The sequence below is a fragment of the Emydura macquarii genome, unplaced genomic scaffold, assembly GCF_026122565.2.
Source record: "Emydura macquarii macquarii isolate MOO-44397 ecotype Brisbane River unplaced genomic scaffold, CSIRO-AGI_Emac_v2 contig_2825, whole genome shotgun sequence".
NCBI lineage: Eukaryota > Metazoa > Chordata > Testudines > Chelidae > Emydura > Emydura macquarii.
Genome location: NW_027132962.1, coordinates 1,381,513 through 1,400,373, shown reverse-complemented (window position 1 = coordinate 1,400,373; position 18,861 = coordinate 1,381,513). Strand labels below are relative to the sequence as shown.

The window sequence follows — 18,861 nt, the reverse complement described above, 5'->3', positions numbered from 1 at the left end:
CTAGTGTAACTCAAAGCAAGATTTGGTCCATTATGTCCTCCTCTAAATGCATCTGCTAATGGCCTGATCTTAAGCAAAGTCCATTGAAGTCAATAGAAAGACTCCCTTTAACTTCAGTGGTCTTGAGCAATGCCCATATATTCTTGATACAGATCCTCTAGTTATTTTTAATATTGTCAACACTTTTGTCTGTTCCTTTTCTCCATCCCTTTACATAGCCTGCTTTGCTAAAACCACACTCAGCTGAGAGCACCCAGCAGTAAAAACATCATTGCATATTGCTTTTTATTTTCTTCCTCCTCTTCCCCTTTTTAATCAAGTCTGACTTGCTGCATGTTATCAATGCCATTTCTATTTTTAAAACAACGTCAATTGGAGAGACTTGATGTCAATCCAATGGAGTACAAAAAATGGTAATAAATGGCATCAGGCCCAATCATCAATGCTCTTCTTTAGAGTGGAGTTAAATAAACGGCATAGTTAAGAGAGATTGTTCAAACATGGAACTGAGCCAGGGTGGCAGGTAATATCATAAGCACAGTTCTTGGTTTTTTTGTTTTTTTTTTTTTTAAAAACCCACTTTATTAAATTGCAGTTCTCTCTTTCCCCCAGGCCTTTTGGTAAAGCAAATCAGTTATGCACTAATTCTGCTCTCATTGCATTTTGAGGTGCCTTTGGAAGCACAGGTGTTTTGATCAGAATCACTTAAATATGCCCCTAAGAGGCAGTTTACTGAAACTCAGCAAGGCAAATCCAAATTAGTGATGGCTTCCTAAATGCAGATGACCCTTTGCTTTTCAGCCTGGAAAAAAGCACCCTAAACTGGACCTCTCCTCAGACTGCTGGATTTATTGACTGTGGCCAGTCCTCTGAATTCCTGTACAGTTTTTGTTCCAGTCATGTTTTTCCCCCCTCCCCCTCCACTTCTTTTGCCAGAACATTATCAGATGACTGTGCTGGAGTCTGCTCCAGTCAGCTCCACTGTGGGACGTGTTGTTGCTAAAGACCTGGATGAAGGCATTAATGCTGAAATGAAATACAGCTTTGTGGATGGAGACGGAGTGGATGTCTTTGACATTAACACTGATCCTAATTATCAAGTTGGCATCATAACTGTGAGAAAGGTAGTAAGTTTTCTTTTCATATCCATTTATACAAACAACAGTTCCGGTTACATTTTATGTGTGCGATATTGTGTTGTGGCTACTGTAACTTGGTTCCCATTACATGACAATAACTTCTTTCTTGTTATGAAAGGCCATTTCTTTAACTAAAATAGGAAAACAGGCTATATTCCCAGGAACAACCTTAAAAAGAGGGTACAGTGCCACCATAAAAGTACATAAATATGTCTTTTCCCACCAGAGAAATGTCCCAGTTCACTATTTATCCATTTAAATAACCTTTGTAGCTTGATTACACAACAGTGCGAGTGATCTGATCAATATTTGCATTTGAACTGTAGACATTTTTCATGCTGGTGTCCCATAAACAATAATAAAGTAAGCCAAAGAATTATTTATAAACCTATAAAAACAGGCAGTTTTTTTAATTGCTGCTTGAAGATCCATAAATGCTAATTAGGCTAGAAGAAGCTCTGCTTTAAAATGGCAGCTGTGAAATTGGTACAGAATAGTACAGGCTACACAGAAAGGAATATAGTATTTTGTTCAAGTTATCTCCTACAAGGACATTTATTCTATAATTTTATATAAATGTTAGCAGTTGAACTCTTTCTAGATTATGATGCTGTTGTTATACCTTTTCCTATGCATATCTAGTGCACACATAATGAAATACATTCTCTATTTAAATAGCCTGGGCCAAAATCATTCAGTAAAATAGAGTGACACAGGATGGATTTGATCCTCTAGGTCTTTAGGCCAAGATTCGGCAAAGTATTTAAGCATGTGTTGACCTTCGCCCCCATCCTACAAAGCACTTGAGCAAGTGAATAACTTTAGGCATGTGCTTAAATCCCAATGAATTAATAAGCATGTACTTAACTTGAAGTTAAGCATATATTTTTGGTAGACAAGGATGGATGCTGAATTGAGGCTTTAATGCACATTTCTCACTCATTTATTGACAAAAAGGAATAGCTCTCATTGAAGTTAAAATGTGGGGGGCTTTTCTTTGGTTATATTACATTTGTGTTAGATTTTAACATACATAGATATGCAGTACTATAAAAGATGGATGGATGGATGGATGGATGCAGTACTATAAAAAGTAGAACATACCAAATGAGAAGAATATCTAACACCAACACAGACTGGTACAGCTTATTCTAGGCAACCAGAGGTTTATGTTTGTAAAACTGTGACTGTGCCTATGGCATTTTATAAGATTATTAATTTGTTTATAGCCACACTTCAGACTTTGGAAAAGTTCTCATTCAGATCCAGATTTCAAACCCTCAAGCTGCAGAAGTAGTGAACTCTGTGGGTTTTGTTTCTGATCATTGCAGAATACAAAGTTTGTACCCAGAATGCAGCTCTCTGATTTTTGTTTTGGACCCATCTCAATCAAAAAGAATATAGTCAGTCTATATAAATAAAAAAGGATTTAGTTTTCCTGTCACACTATTAACAGACTCAAAGGCTAACACACTTGTAGTGCAACCTGAACTTTGGAGTCAATTAAATAGTAATTTAATGCGGCCAATGAGTCTAGTCTCTCGGGCAAAGGATTGGGAGCTATGAAAATCCTAATCTGTTGTAATTCAGACAGCCATTGACACATGCAGAGACACTGAGCAAGTCACTTAAACCCCTTGTGCATCAACCCAGCTGAGATTTACCTGTCGCTGCTATTTAATCCAAATAGTCTGGAGTGCAAGTTCAGTCCAGATAAATTCACAAATGTTCTAAAATGTATCTGAACTACCTGAACTTCTTCGATCTGTAAAACTGGGCTGGAAATCATGTTAGAACAGACATTCTTTCTGGGGCTTCCTGCTTCTAGTCCTGCTGACAATACTATGCACAAAATACATCTTTCACTCTCCCTCAGCTCTTCAGCTTATCTCATAAAGAACTAGGAAGTACAGAAGAGCATGAAAATAAAAAATGTGTGGAAGGGAAAGTTTACCAAAATGTTTTTGACCCTCTAAAAATATTTGGAGCAGGTCTGGTTAGAGTTTTTGTAGGGAAAATTTGTATGGTTCCTTATTTATATTTGTCCATCCCTAATAAAAGTGGTGATGCCAGATCTTCAGCTGGTGCAAATTGATTTCAATGGCACTACAGTAACTTTCAGTGGCTGAGGATCTGTCCCTAGATCTTCACTGAAAACTAGATGATTCATATGAACTGAGAAAAGGGCAAAATCCTACAGTCCTTACTTAGCCCTTTACTTGGCAAAATTATCATTGATTTTGATCAGAGTTTTGCTGGTCTGTGTGACCAGACCCGAAGTAATTTGCTACTTGATACAACAGTGATGAGCAGCATTAAATAAATAGACAATGGAGCGAGTCAACATTTTTCAAACAAAAAAATATTTTTAAATTGAAAAAAGCATTTTTCTGAATTAAAAATTTTTACAAACCAGTTGCTTTCTTTAAACCGATCCGGCAACTTTGGATGAAAGTCAAAGCCTGTTTGTTGTTCCTTGTACTGCCTTTTGCATTGTCAATTTTGATTGATCAACTTAGTTGTATGGTGGGATTCAAAATCAAAATGTTTCACTTTGTTAATAAGCTAATTTTTGAAAATGACTAATTTCAGAAATGAAAAAAGAAAAGAAATTCTGCAGAAAAATTGAAAATAAAGGGTCTGCTCCTTTAAAAAAACAAGAATGAGATCACTTTTAAAATTTCCACAATTTTCTTTGCTTGCGCTAATAGACAGATTGCAGAATTAAAATAGCTATTTAAAACAAGGTCACTCATCTAGCTGAAACCAAAAGTAAGGCTAGAAAATTAGAGTTCTCAATTATAGATGAGACTAAAACCAGGGGTTTTAAAGTCTGGTTATCTCCAAATCCACAGGACTCAATCCTGCAGGGTGCTAGAGCCTTCAATGAGCCATGCCTGTCAAGTGTCATTCATCATAGATAGCAGTCAGACATTTGCCCTAGCCTTTGCTCTGTCCCTCATCCCAGCTAAAATGTCACTTAAGGTACGTCTACCCTGCAAAAAGAGACCTGGTGCATAGAGCCTCAGGACCTGGGTCCTCCCCTTCTTCCAGCTGCTCAGACTAACTCTCGCCTCTCCCTGTGCCTCATACTGCAGCCACTGTGGACAGAGGGTGGGGGGGAAGGAGGTGGAAGACAGCATTCAGTGCTGGCTGCCTCATACTGTCTCACCCACCTGCCTCTTGGATCTGAGCTGCAACATTTCCCACACCCAGGAGGTGACTGAAGGAACGTGAGGGAGGGCGAGGGCAGTGTCCCTCTCTAGGTACAATAGGCCATGCCCTGAGTGAGAGAGCGATGTTGAAAAGAGAGAGAGACTCAGGTTTGAACAAACTGGTGGAACAGAGGCATAATGAGAGACCAAGGTGTTGAAGACTTGCAGTGGAAATGTTTGAGAGCCAGGGTCAGTATTGAGGGGTCCAGCTCTAACCTCAAAGCTAATTCAGGATGTATGAATCCCCATGAACCAAGGCTGCTGAATTTGCACAATTCCGGGGTTTAGAGAGAAGGAAGCTAAGTTCACCCAAATCATGCTCTTTTTTAACTTGCACACTTTAAATGGCTAGCCCTGTCACAGTTCAAGGTGACTGCACCTGTATTCCCTCTCCTGGTCCAGCAAGGACAGCCACTCTAGACTCCCAGCCCCTCACCTGTCAACTCTCTTGAACAGAGGCATACATCTCTCCCATTCCTGACTGAGGTATTTCCAAGCTGCACAGTCCCCTGACTATACTGTCCTGTCCCCCAGCAAAGCAGACTGCCTAAATGACCAGCATCTACACTTTTGCTTCCTTGTCAAACTTGTAACAGTATAATTGCCAACAGTTATAAGTTACCACCCAGCCCTTTGTAAGCAAGAGCTTTTATTCATAGGGTAAAAGCACTACAGAGACAACAGATTAAAAGAACCTACACACATGCTAAGAACCTTATCCGAGATCATGCTCCAAACTCCAACAAAGGCTCTGGTTGGTGATTAGTCCTTCAAACCCCACACAAGGGTTCTTTCTGTGGCCACAAGCTCATAACAGCTTTTGGTCAGAACTATTTTGCTTCATGATGAGTCCTCCTTTATCCAGTTTGGGCCTTTGAAGTGACCATGAATAGGTGATCAGCCAGAAAATGCAGCCCCTTTCTTCCCAAGTATTTCCTAGGAACGCCACTCAACTAAAAGTTTGGTCTTGTCTGGTCCATTGTTTTTAAAGGAGTCCTTTGAAGCACTAAATGCTTCCTGGTGTTTACATTAGTCCTTGCTTTTTTAATACAATGATTTCCTAAAATACTTTAATTTAATTCAGTAAGGTTTGTCCAGGATATTGATGGATATTGTCACAAGTCCTTTACTACGGTAGCTGTTTTTATAGTTACTATGTGCGTCTATGGTTTAACTATTCTTTTTATAACTCGGCCTTTTAGTCCATTTGCAGTATTTTTAGTTGAATATTAGTTACACAGGGAACCAGGGATATGATCTCTTACCTAACTGTGTATTTTGACAGATTTGAATAACACATTCTTTACCAGATGGACAATAGTTGTTCCTTGGTCATGTAAATACATTTTGCTGCTATTTCTACAGTTCATAATATGTAATTGCTAGACTGTAATGACTCTACAATATTGTGTAAATGTATTTGCAAATGTAGTAAAGATCCTGTTGACAAACATTACACTCTCACTGCTGCAAGGCAGACCTGGCTCCCATTTCTGGTCCTTGTCCCTCACGCCCAGGTATTCGGTACTCGCAGTGTTTAGGTCCTTTACTGAGCCTTGTCATTCTGACAAATGTTATAGGTGGACTTCACTACCCCAGCGGTAGCCATGGTGGAGACAGTAGGTTGGACAGGGTTTAGGAATGTTTGTCACTGTTTCATGAGTAGGATTCACTAATGTAAGATCACAGTGTTTGCAGGACTTCTGGAGCTAGTTCCATGACACTTCGGGGAACAGCTTCTCTCCAGCTACTTACCTTCTACACTGTTGACCGCTCCTTCCCTATCCTACCTCCTCCTAGTTTGCTAGTGCATCGCTTGAGTCTACACATGCAATACTTTGTATTTCTATAGCACCTTCCATCCAAAGACTTCAAAGCACTTTACAAGCTTTAATGGGCAGGGGGTTGGACTAGATGACCTCCTGAGGTCCCTTCCAACTCTAATATTCTATTATTCTATATCTAAGTATGTGGAGCTGTCTTCTTCTCATCTGGAAAGTGGAGCCCTGGATCTGACTCCTCTCGTGGGAGAGGGTAGCTAGTTTTGCTGCCACATAATGGCTCAGGAGAGGGTAGCAAGTACAGCAAATTACTGACTTCCACCTTGTGATGGGGGTGCATAATGATCTCTGCTGCCTGCGGGTTGGGGAGAACCTCTGCCATCTATGCTGTGCCCTCCCACATAACCACCACCATTGACTCTCTCCTTCATCTTCCTTTAGCACTCCACTGGAAAACACCCAGGCCTGCTTCCCAATTGTCCTGCCAGCCAGCCCTCTCTCAACTCCACTACCCATCTAATTCCCCCTTTTTAATTCTGACTGTTCAAAAAGAAAAGAATGACAAAGTGTGAAGGTCAATAGGGCTCTAATAGGTTGGGAATGGCTATGGTCCTGTATAAGCCTTAGTCAGCTCCACCTCAGTAGAGAATTAAGTGGGTTAATGATCTGCTCTGTGCAAGGCAGCTTCATGGTTCTAGGGTTGCGAAATACCATGCTAAAAACCATAAAATCCATGATTTTTACACAACACTGTATGCCTCTGAGAACTGGGCAGTTGCTTAACAGGCAAAAAGTTTGCTCTGATCAGGATCTGCACCAATTAAGGGAATTCAACTATGCTGTTTTCCACAGTAAAAACTCCCTATTTGTTAAGGGTATGTGAACAGTTAGTTATTAAAACTGTAGAAAATTAAATTTGCAGCAGGGTCCACCGTAACTTTTAACTATAACTTTGCAGACACATTTGCTTCCACTATACTTATGGATAGCACTTGACTGGCTGAAGGATTCGCAATTGTTTCAAACAGTTCCCTTCCTTTCATCACTTTAGTTCTTGGGTTTTTAGTTATTTTTATTGTGTGAAGATACACATTCAATACAGAATGTTCCTGATGTATTTTCCACTTCAGGATTTATTTCCAACTAAAGGTATTTAGACACTGTATCTGGCATAAAGACTGACCGTGTGATGGAGATAAATCTGTAGAAAGACACGGAGATACAGTATAAAAGGGGAGAATCGTTTATTTCAGGCAAACAGAAGGCTGCAGTCTAACGCAATTAATTCCACTGGCTTAACAACACAATCCCTTTCTCTTCCTCAGCCCTTGAGTTTTGAGAGCAAGAAAAGCTACACTTTAAAAATAGAGGGCACCAATACCCACCTTGAAATGCGTTTCCTGAACCTGGGCCCCTTCCGAGACACCACAACTGTACACATCAGCGTGGAGGATGTGGACGAGCCACCAGTGTTTGAGCCTAGTTTCTACTTTGTGGAAGTGCCTGAGGATGTGGAGATTGGAACCACCATACAAATTATTTCTGCCAGGGACCCTGATGTGACCAACAATTCAATCAGGTTTTTCATAGTTTTTGTTCTTTCCTTGTTACCCAGAGACTGTATGTCTTAGGCCAGATTCTCAGCTGGTGTAAGCTGAAGAAAATGGTACCTCCATTGCAGATCTGTCCCCCATATTGTGTTGTAGGTAATCAACTGTCTTCTTTCTCTCCTCTTCTGTTTCAAAGCACATTTGTTACATGCCACCTATCTTTGTCAACAACTCAGATACACAAATACATTTGTAATAGATAAAGTGCATACTAATAACATATGCATGAACCAGTAAATTATATATTGTGACATTGAAACTGCTTAGCTAGATATTCCCAACAGGAATAAAGGAAGGTAAACTACATTCATAGTCATGAGAGTTTCATGTCTACAACTCAGCAAGGAATCAAAAGAATGATCTGCATGATCATATCTCTCGTTTCTAGAGTGGCAGCCAAGTCTTACCAGAAAAGACCAGCATTCTTTGAGGCCATCTCATGTGATAAGTATTGAAACTTACATAATGTTCCCAGTTCACTGCATAGACCTGGTCCGTACTCCAGAGGATAACACTTATAAGTTTCTCTGAGCTATGAAAGTTGTTGCCCATGTTGTTTCCCTCCCTCTGTGCAAGTTCACCTTCTCAGCTGCCTGGCTTCAGGATTTGTACAGAGGAGCACAGCAATAACGCAAGATGCTGAGTTGTTAGGATTTTTGAAAGGACAGTGAAATCCTGTATATGTGGCTTTATGGGCTTCAGATGGAAACCTGAACAGACACAAAGCCTGTTCTGCTTAGCACACCATTTTCTCCTAGAAGTGCTCTCTCTTAGATGTATTCTTTCCTTCTCCTGTACATCATGTCAAATGTTTCTACCTCCTACTTAGGTTATGAAACTATCCTTTATTCTGCGCTGTGCTTCTCATCACACTGTTTTATGTCTTTCCTTCGGTATCAATCAAACTACGTCATTCCGCTTTCTCTGCCTCATTTTAATCATCTTCTGGTATCATCCACACTTTGCAACTTTGCAGTGAAAACAAGTGTGTGTGCATTTGTGAAAAAAAATCCGTAGACACAGAAGGTAGATGTGTTCATATTTTCACTATAATTTTGAGTCTTTTCCAGGACTTTTCAGCTAAGTCACTAAGCCTAATGAAAGCAACATCAGAATAGTGTTTTACATTGTCTTTGCATTCACTTTCTACTGGTGTAAAGACTGTACAAGGTGCAAGGTTGGGGAAAGTCAGGCTGTAATAGTGCAAAATTTGAAGGAGGAAGAATGCAGATTCCACCAGAAAATAATGTAATCCAAAAAAAAAATTTTTTTTTAATCAAAAGTGACTTTTTCCCAAATTTGAAAATAAGTTTAAAGAGCTAGAACGTGTTTTAGAAGGGCTGACTAAACACAAGGGAACACTGAAATCCTCTTATGCCCAGTTTCTGTGAGACTCTGATTGCTGGAAATATGGCATGATTACTGCTGAGCGACTAAGGAAGATTATCTAAACAGTACAATGGAAGTGAGCGTGGAAGACTAGTTATTAATAGGAGATAGTGTTTGGAGAATTCAGTACAAAGTCTCCACCTGTGCTGCATGACATCATTGATTAATGCTGTACTAGAAATCACAAGGCCATATTCAATTTTAGATACTAGCTGGCCTTAAACTGTCATGAAAATTCTTTTTATACACCTCATATAGGAATGATTATTATAGAAAAATATAGCAACCCTCGTGGTGATTTCTGTAATAAATCTAATAACTCAAAAATCTCTATTTAAAATAGGAAAAATACCCTTTTTTCTCTTCTCTCATTTTTCTGAGAAAAAAATCCTATGTTTTCCCAGTATGCATAGCTTTACAGTATTTTGTATTCCAAATGCTGTACAGCTGTATGCGGTCTTAAAATCAATCTTGCATGTTTGTTGTGCTGATTGCAAACCAGGAAAAAAACTTCAGAATAATGGTCCTGATTCTGCTTCAGTTGATGTTCTGTTGTTCCTGAACTCATATTCAGTTCAATGAGAGCACTATAGATTGGGCCAACAGTGGTGGAAATGGGTCTGAACTATAATCTAAGCCAGCATTCCTCAAACTGGGGTCGTCGCAAGCCTATTGTGGGGGGAGGGGTGGTATTGCTACCCTTATTTCTGCACTGCCTTCAGAGCTGTGGGCCTGCAGCCACTGCTCTCCAGTCACCCTGCTGAGAAGGCAGAGTGGAGAGCAGCAGCTGCTGGCCGGGGGCCCAGCTCTGAAGGCAGTGCCGGTGCCAGCAGCAGTGCAGAAATAAGGGTAGCATGATATGGGGTAGGAGGTCGTCACTTTTTGGGGGGGCAGGTGGCGGGCGGGATCATCACAGCCTGAAATATTTTCAAAAGAGATCCCAGGAAAAAAAAGTTGAGAACCTCTGATCTAAGCACAATGGTGCTTGGATTGGTGTTATCCTTGTGATAGTGCCTATCTTAAATAATCTACCACAGCTATCAATCAGTGCACATTACAGTCTGTATAGTAAGCTACTGCATTTTGAGGCCCATTCAGCATTTGCAACCTGCAAATCATTACACCTCACCAACCTCGCCACGAAAGAGAAACAAGCAGTTTGTTCTAGTCTTTAATTTAGTGTGAAAATTAAATGTATTTATCATCTATAGAAAAGCATCATAATACTGCAGAGAAAGTGGTTTTTGCTTCCAAATGGCACGATGTTCCCTCTTTTCCACAACATATAATGAATGTGTGGAATGCACCACTGCAGAATATCATTAATGCAAATAGGAGCCAAAAAAGGATTATACATTATGAGCTCATTGAAGACTCTCAGAGCCAGAAGGCGTTGAGGGGGCAGATGAACTGCCTCAACAGTGGTGGCTGGCTGCATGACATGTATAGGTCAAGAACAGCCATAGTACCTCCAGGTGCACTGGGAACTCTTGCTACAGCTTCACACATGGGGTAGCTTGTGTTCTGCCAGCACCAGGCTCCTGCCACTTACCTGGGAACTGAGTCTGAAAAGCATTGGCCATGCTACGAGCCCATACAGACACTTCCCCTCCCAGAGTATTTAGTGCTAATGGCCACTTTAGTCTGTAGCCTCTACTCACGTAGAACAAGGATTGAAGTAATATGACTGCCTCTGCCTAGGAGCACTGCGGAGGGGAAAGGGCTTCCTATGCTGCCTTTCTAGCCCCTAATATGCTCAAGCTGAAGTTATTTTTATATGAATGAGCATAGCATCTATAGCTAAATGAAGGGCCCAATCCTTACTTCCTTCTGCATCCTACATTCCCATTGACAGCTGAGAGTTTTGAGCGTGCAGAGAAATGCCAAAAGTTCCTCTTCTGGTAAATACATGATAGTCATAAGAAGGATTCTCCCTGTATTTCATGAAGGGGGATAATTATGGATCAAATATATGAATTTTTAAAAATGCCAAAATGGGTAGTGTCAGAGAACTCTGCTCCCCCCTGAGAGACACATGCCAGTGCTTGTTCCTGACATCCAAACTAACATGCTGTCAGACAAGCATTTTTAATATTTAGGCCTTGTCTACACTAGGAAGTTGTATCACTCTTCTATAGGGGTATAGTCAAAACAGTACAATCCCCTGTTGCATGGATACATTTATATTGATATAAAAGTGCTTTCTAGCTTTATACCAGTATAGCTTATTCCTGTTCCGGAAAGGGAATAACTATACCAGTATAAGGAGCCTTTATAGTGGTATAACTGCAGGGGTTGTACTGGCATAACTATCTCAGTAATGGAATCCCACCCCTAACGAATAGTTAGCCAGGACAGCTTTCAACTGTAGATCAGGCCTTATTCTGTGGTGAACTGAGCATTACACTCAGGCTTTTCCTTTATATTTTCCCATCCTCCAGCTTCAAACTATTAGTGTTCCCTGTGCAAGGATGCCAACACTGAACCACTTATCAGTTTGTGAAGGCTCCAGTCCTTACCTACTTAAGTCAATGGGAACATGAGTAGGTCCTAGATGAATGCAGTTACATTCTGTATGATAGTTGGTGAGGTACTTTAGTGGCTGTAGCACAAAGTTTCCACAACAGTTGCATAATATTTTTAATATGTACTTTTCAGATATTCAATCGATAGAAGTAGTGACCCCGGGAGGTTCTTTTACGTCGACATGGCAACAGGAGCACTGATGACGGCAAGACCCCTTGACCGGGAAGATATTTCTTGGCACAATATCACTGTGCTGGCTGTGGAGCTGAGTAAGTAGCTGGAGATGGTGGATAAATTAGAGATACAATAAATACAGTGATAGACTGATTTCAGTTGAGTGTCTCACATGTTATTTATTAATTGAATTAGAAATCACATTATCTGTCTGAACTAGAATGTCTCATATCACAGAGTGGCTATTACTTTTAGTTTTTACACTCTTTTTGTAGAGGGATGAGATGGGAGTGCTGGCAATTAAATGCCCAGTGTTGTTTTCTCAAATCATTAATAGTCAGGTGAATTATTGTAAAGCTCTTCTTGAAATACAATTGAGTGAGAGCTCCCTCCCCAGAGCAACTAGTTAACAAAAACAGATGCTGCAATGCTCATCAGAGTAGAAACCAGGGCTCTTAAGGAGGATTGGATGGCTCAGGGAATTGGTAATAAGATAAGAGCTTTTCACTTCTGGGACACTGCTTCAAATCTAGCCTATGTCAGTAGAGAGCAAATGTTATTACCATCTGCTTGCTAGTTAGTGGCCTGTGTGAAATGACTTGGCCGTAAAGCTGTGTGAACTGCTTTTAATGACATTTGCTAGGGTTCCATGTTTTGTTACGTACCAAAAACTCAGCCCAGATTCGCCACTGTGAACTCCTGGGTGCAAAGGAGGCAGACAGTTTCAGGATGAATCTATGAAAAACTGCAATTTGGGCAGAGTAGAGTTTGAGGTTTCGGGTACAAATGAACATGAAATTCAAAACAAAGCTCCAGGCACCTGAGCTGAAACCTCTGTGCTTCACCCAGTTTTGTTAGTGGTCTCACTCCATTTTCTTATGGACATTGCAAAAACTGCCACCACTACCTTTAACTGATATCTTTGTTGGCAGTCTCTCAGTTGGCAAAGAATTGATTGGACTTGTAGCCTTAGATGTAATCTTTCTAGCCACCAGGTTTGAAACGGACTACCTGGGCAGTAGGAATGAGAGTGCACTCCCACTACTTCTGCAGTGCCTGTTTTATGGCTGGAGCACTTCATTCTCCAGGGCTCTTTAGCCTGGCACTTTTTGCAATCAGTAAATTGTTCTAAGATCCAATTCTGCCGCCCATCTGAATGGTAAGTGAATGGGACCACCTGCCCCGTAAGGTTCAGTTTATGGTGGTGGAGGAATCAAGCCCTTAAAAATTGATAGAAAAACTGATAAAAATATGGTTGAGATTTTCAAGACCAGCTAAGGGACTTGGACACCAGATTCCCATTCATTTTAAGCCCTTTGAAAATCTCTAACTGTGCTATCAAAAGGCTTCAAAAGTAAATGTTACTTATGATGACTGCAGCAGTATACACTGAGGGCTAGATTCACAAAAGGATTTAAACATTCAAGGGCCATTTTAGGGACCCTAAATCCCAGAATTTGGCACCTCTGAGATTCACAAATCCCCAGCTCAGCTGCCCTCAGACACTATAGGCATCTAAACTTGCGCAGTGCCTAAAATTTTGCAGTAAAAGAGCCTAAATTTCTGCCTATAAGCATGTGCATTGCAACCCCACACCAGGCGTCCAGCTGCCTAAATCCCAAAATAATGCATGAGCCGGGGAAAGACAGACTTGCATACCAGATTGGGCTTCAGTAGACAAACTTACAAAAACAGCCCAGGGCAAGGACGAATGAAAACTCATAACTTTGGTTAGGGCACTTACCTAAGATGTGGGAAGGCTGGTTCAAATCCCACTCCACCTGAAGGGCAAAAAGGTTCTGAACTGAGATCTGAACTGACCTCTCAGATACATGCCGTAGCTACAGGGTATGACATAGTCTGATGTGGGACTTCCTCAGTCTTCTGTTCCACTGTGGATAAATAAATAAATTCCATTGGAGTGGGGATACTGTGTCCTGGGTCTCTCACATCCCAGGTCAGAGTGTTCTAACCACCAAGCTACAGAGTCATTTTCCTGCTTGCTCTCTCTCTGCCTCTGGCCCAATGATTTTTTTATTATTATTATTATATATTCACCCTCCGTCTGCAGGTGAATTTTTTTTTTGAAAGTTTGTACAAAATCCACCTAGCCATCTTTGAGTTAGGTGAAAGGGGGTGAGAAATACACCATTCCCGCTTTAACAAATGTGTCGAGGGTTGGTTTGTTTTTTATATGCACAGCTCAAAGATAAAACTAAAAATTTTGCCAGGGATTAGTCGTCCATGAAGAATTGCTTGTTTTGTCTGAAAAAGATTGAGGGCCAGATCAAGAGAAGCTTGACTTGTCACTTCCTTGCACTACACCACTAGTCTAAATCAGCCATAAATCCAGTTTAATAAGTCCAAGTAGGATCACCTAAGTTACCTAAGCACAAGGGTGACCTACCCCAGTAGTGGAGAGCTGATGTAAGGGCTTTTATAACATAACTCCCCTCCCTGCTGCCCATATAGCAGCCCATATAGTCATGACATGAGATGACGTCAAATCATCCCTACCCATCCTTAGCTGTGTGCTCACAGCCTCCTGTGGCCAAAGCATCCCAGAGACTCGGTTAAAGCCAGGCATTAGAGCAGCACTAGGATCAGACAAAGGAAAAGATGAGCTTCCTTTGCACAGCACCCACTGACTCATTCTCTGGATTGGCTGTAGATACAGGCATGTCCTATAATGTCTGAAACACAATGTCACTTCTCTATATGTGCAAGTACAACATTTATATTAGTCTTCTAGCTTCCAAATTGCCTGAATCAGTGTGCACTCGTACATACAGTGGATGAAGAAGGTGAAATTTAATAGTGCAAAGTGCCAGGTCATGCATTTAGGGACTAACAAGAAGAATTTTTTCAATAAGCTGGGGCCATATCAGTTGGAAGTGATAGAGGAGGCGAAAGACCTGGGTGTATCAGTTGATCACAGGATGACTATAACTCGCCAATGTGATGTGGCCGTGAAAAAAGGCTAATGCAGTCCTAGCATGCATCAAGTCAGGTATTTCCAGTAGAGATAGGGAAGTGTTAGGTGAGCCCTCATCTGGAATACTGTGTGCAGTTCTGGTCTCCCGTGTTTAAGAAAAATTAATTTAAACTGAAACAGGTGCAGAGAAGGGCTACTAGAATGATCTATGGAATGGAAAACCTGCCTTATGAGAGGAGACTCAAAGAGCTTGGCTTGTTTAGCCTAACCAAAAGAAGGCTGAGGGGAGATATGATTGCTCTGTATAAATACATCAGAGGGATAAATACCTGGAAGGAAGAGGAATTAAGCACCCATGTAAACACAAGAACAAATGGATATAAACTGGCCAACAAGTTCAGTCTTGCAGTTAGACAAAGGTTTCTAACAATCAGAGAAGTGAAGTTTTGAAACAGCCTTCCAAGGGGAACAGTGGGGGCAAAAAAAACCTAACTGACTTCAAGACTGAGCCTGATAAATTTATGGAGGGGATGGTATGATGAGACTGTCTATAATGGCATGTAGGTGATCTGCGACTGCTCGTAGTAAATATCTACAATGGCTGGTGATGGAACACTAGAGGGGGAGGTCTCTGAGTTACTACAGAGAATTCCTTCCCAAGTGTCTGGCTGGTGGATCTTGTCCACATGCTCAGGGGTAGTCAATTTTTTGTCAGGGTCCAAATTTCTTGCTCAAGGTATAGTTAACATACAGACGCCTAAGAAAATAATAATACATAACAGTAATGATGATAAATATAAAGATTTCAGGGTCCGTTCAAAAGTGTCTGGTGGTCCAGATTTGGTCCATGGTCTGCCTATTGACTTGCATGGTCCTCCTCCTGCAGCATGGGACATGGGTCGCTTACAACTTTAAACTACTGTAAATGGTGGATTCACTGTGACTTGAAGTCTTCAAATCATGATTTAAGGACTTCAGTGACTCAGCTAGAGAGTAGAGGTCTATTACAGGAGTGGGCGGGTGAGGTTCTGTGGCCTGACTAGTTGATCCCTACTGGTGTTAACATCTATGAGTTTCTATTTTTAAAAGTTAATTTGATATTATTCAGTCTATAAATTAGATGTTCATATGACTTAGTGATAGGTGCAGTATAAGAACATACATGGATAGATAGTCAAATTATAGCGTAGTGAAAAGTAAAATTATTTGACAGTATTAACTAAATAATACAGGCAATATGAATATTGTACATAAAACAAAGAAATTCCAGAGTGTAGGCTCTACTGTATGTGAAAATATTACATGATATGAAGGAGATCATATCTTAAGACAAATACACAAGGTAGCAGGATTAAAGTTGTTAATTGAATCTCAAAAGTCTATAAAAGTTGAGCATTTTTCTATCAGTCTTCATCTTGTTTTTTGTATGGTGTTTCGTTTTGGTTTTTTTATGTGGGAAAATTGGTGGTGGGAGACAAACAAAGCAAACACCACAAGAAGAAAAAGCTAATTTATTCATCTTATAGATACTGGGTTTGTAAGTGCTTTGATCTAAAGATATTTGCCTTGATGCTTCCTGAACTCAGCTCTTCTTCCATTTGTGAGCAACTGAGATGATAAACAAGTGGAACATAATTTTTACAAAAGATGTCATGCAAATTCCATTTTTTTCTCATTGAAATTTGAGTAGAAATTTTTACGTTTTTCAACCAATGCTATAGCTGGTCAAAAAATTGGACAATTCTTGTATTAAATATTTGTCCGAAATGCCAAACTGTTTTATAGTTGAAATTCTGATTTTTTTTCTCAAAATTTAGAATTGCAGAATTTCATAAAACAATTTTACCAGCTCTTAAGTAAGGGCTTCTTGAGCCCAATGCCTTCTGAAACAAGACTGACTAAACCGCACCTGCTAACCCTAGCCTACCTTAACTCTGGGCATCTTCTCACACTTTCCCAGAAGTTTACCTTGGATTTGAGAAAGCTGTGATCAGTTGAGAAGTGGAGGTGGTTAGAATGGAAGCTGGAACTCAGTCAGCCGATACTGGAGGCAAGATTACCTACATCCATTAAATTAGAATAATTTCATTCAGTGCAACTAGGCTAAAAGGAGAGTTCCATTTCCTTTGTGGTAGGACAAGCAGCTGCTTTTCCCTGTGATCATGAATGAAGTCCTTGTAATTGTTTTGTTCTTTCTTCTTTTAGACAATCCCTCACAGGTTGGCAGCGTATCAGTCACAGTAAAAGTCCTGGATGTGAACGATAATGCTCCTCAGTTTTCCAGGTTCTATGAAGCTTTTGTGTGTGAAAATGCAAAAGCTGGACAGGTGAGAAGTCCTAATAATGTTTGTGTGAGATGAATGTTGTCTCTTACAGGCAGATACTACATGCATTGTATGGGCATAGCTAGCAACTAAGAAAGGGTGGGGATGGGGCAAAGTGGATAGCAGTACAGAATGTCAGATGTTTCATCAGAGCTCTGTTCAGCACCTCTGCTGCTCTTAGCCCACTGTGTGTCTTCTGCCAACTCCATTTTTTCCCAAAGGAAAATACAGTGTGCTAGTAATAATACCATCCATAGCACCTTTATTCTCACCCTTGATCATGAAGGACTTTGCAAACTCTGACTCACTTCACTGCTGACATGAAGCCATCTCTAGGGAGGCTGGCAGCAGACAGCGTGTTGCACAACAGCAACACCAAGAGGAAATGTAAACCAAGACCACTGGGGCAAACTCTGGCTTGAATGAAGAGCACTGTGGAATCTTTAGTACCTCTATATGACAGACAGGGCCTCGGGATGGGATTTTTGATTTGTTTGGGTTTTTTAAAATAAATCCTAGCAGGAAGAACCCCATATATACAGTAAGTTGCATAGAACTGAACGTATCCATGTAGGAAAGGACGAATGAGAGTCAGCTCTCTAGGGCAGTGTTTCCCAACCTTTTAAGTAGCAAGTACCCCCTAACTTCTGAACATTTTAATAAGTACTCCCAACACTCAATTTTCCACAAGATTTTATATTTACAGACTATTGTGAGCCATATGTTGGAAGAAGGGCTGAGTATATAAGGCTGTGATATGACAGATGTCAGATCTAGTGTAGGTAGGGTTACCACTGGTACACCAGGGGTGCGTAACTCAAGTATGTACCTGGGCTAGAGGTGATGTTGACCAAAGCTAGGAGATTTTGAGTGGTATGCCAATGCTGGGGACTATAAAGTGCCGCGCCAAATTTTTTGCCGTAGATTTGAGAGGAGGAAGGGGTGAGAGAGAGATATAGAAGGAGGGCGAGAGATAGAGAGAGAGGAAGAGGGTAACTGGTAAAATCTTGGGCTGTCATAGTTGTCAATTTCACTGCTCAGTTACACGAGTGAAATTGACAAGTTTTCTGGTCACTGGGCTTTGAGCTGGCGAGGGGAGCTGCCACCTGGGCAAGTTGTAGGCAGTTGCCGCCTGGCTGCCAGCCCAGGAGGTGGGTGACTGCCACTCAATCCAAGCTGGGGTAGAGGAGGCTTCCGTGCCGGCTGGGACGCAGGGATGTGGGCAGGCAGCTGCTGTCCGTCTTCAAGCCGGGGCGCTGGAGGCTGTCCTTCAGCTTGGAGCCGGGGCGCATGTGACTGCCACCCACCTGTGAGCCCAGCTTGCGAGATGCAGGAGGCTGCCACCGGGCTCCTGGGACCCGGCAGGAAGTGGGGGGCTCCTGCCTGCCTCCCCCAGAAGCTAGAAGCTGCTGCCCGCCTCCCACCTGGAAGCTGGGACCAGGTGGGAAGCCAGCTGCTGCCGCCTGGCTTCCCGAGAAGTCAGCAGCAGCCGCCCGCCTCTCCTTTACTCTGTTTTTCCCCAGGTACGACCTGCCTGTGTCTTGTGTACCCCCAGCGGTACACAAACCACAGGTTGAGAGACTATGCTCTAGGGATTTGATCACATAGAAATACCTAGACGCCTGTAAGCAACATAGGCTCCACTCATTATCACTCCACTAAAGCAAGCAGTGCTGATTCCATGATGCTGTCCCTTCTCTGTCTCCATCATGCCCTTTGTAGATGGCCTTTTTCATTAAGGTGTCCATGTCCCACAGTCAGGCACACA

At 41.4% G+C, this 18,861-nt stretch overlaps 1 protein-coding gene and 1 long non-coding RNA gene across 3 annotated transcripts in view; one reads left to right on the top strand and one right to left on the bottom strand.

The window, feature by feature from the left end:
• CDH20 (cadherin 20) overlaps window positions 1–18,861 on the top strand; it is a 302,650-nt gene that overhangs the window by 266,987 nt on the left and 16,802 nt on the right. The window contains exons 6-9 of one of the 2 annotated variants that reach the window (XM_067567940.1): window positions 937–1,124; window positions 7,461–7,714; window positions 11,793–11,929; window positions 16,975–17,096. In XM_067567940.1, coding sequence (XP_067424041.1) covers window positions 937–1,124; window positions 7,461–7,714; window positions 11,793–11,929; window positions 16,975–17,096 — 701 coding nt within the window. Of the gene's footprint in view, window positions 1–936; window positions 1,125–7,460; window positions 7,715–11,792; window positions 11,930–16,974; window positions 17,097–18,861 lie in introns of those variants that run through there. The other variant, XM_067567941.1, reaches the window with a different exon arrangement.
• LOC137166293 (uncharacterized) lies at window positions 11,791–13,712 on the bottom strand. The gene is made up of 3 exons (XR_010923634.1): window positions 13,579–13,712; window positions 12,500–12,579; window positions 11,791–11,937 (listed from the first exon to the last, which is right to left on the bottom strand). It is a non-coding gene; the product is annotated as an uncharacterized lncRNA (long non-coding RNA).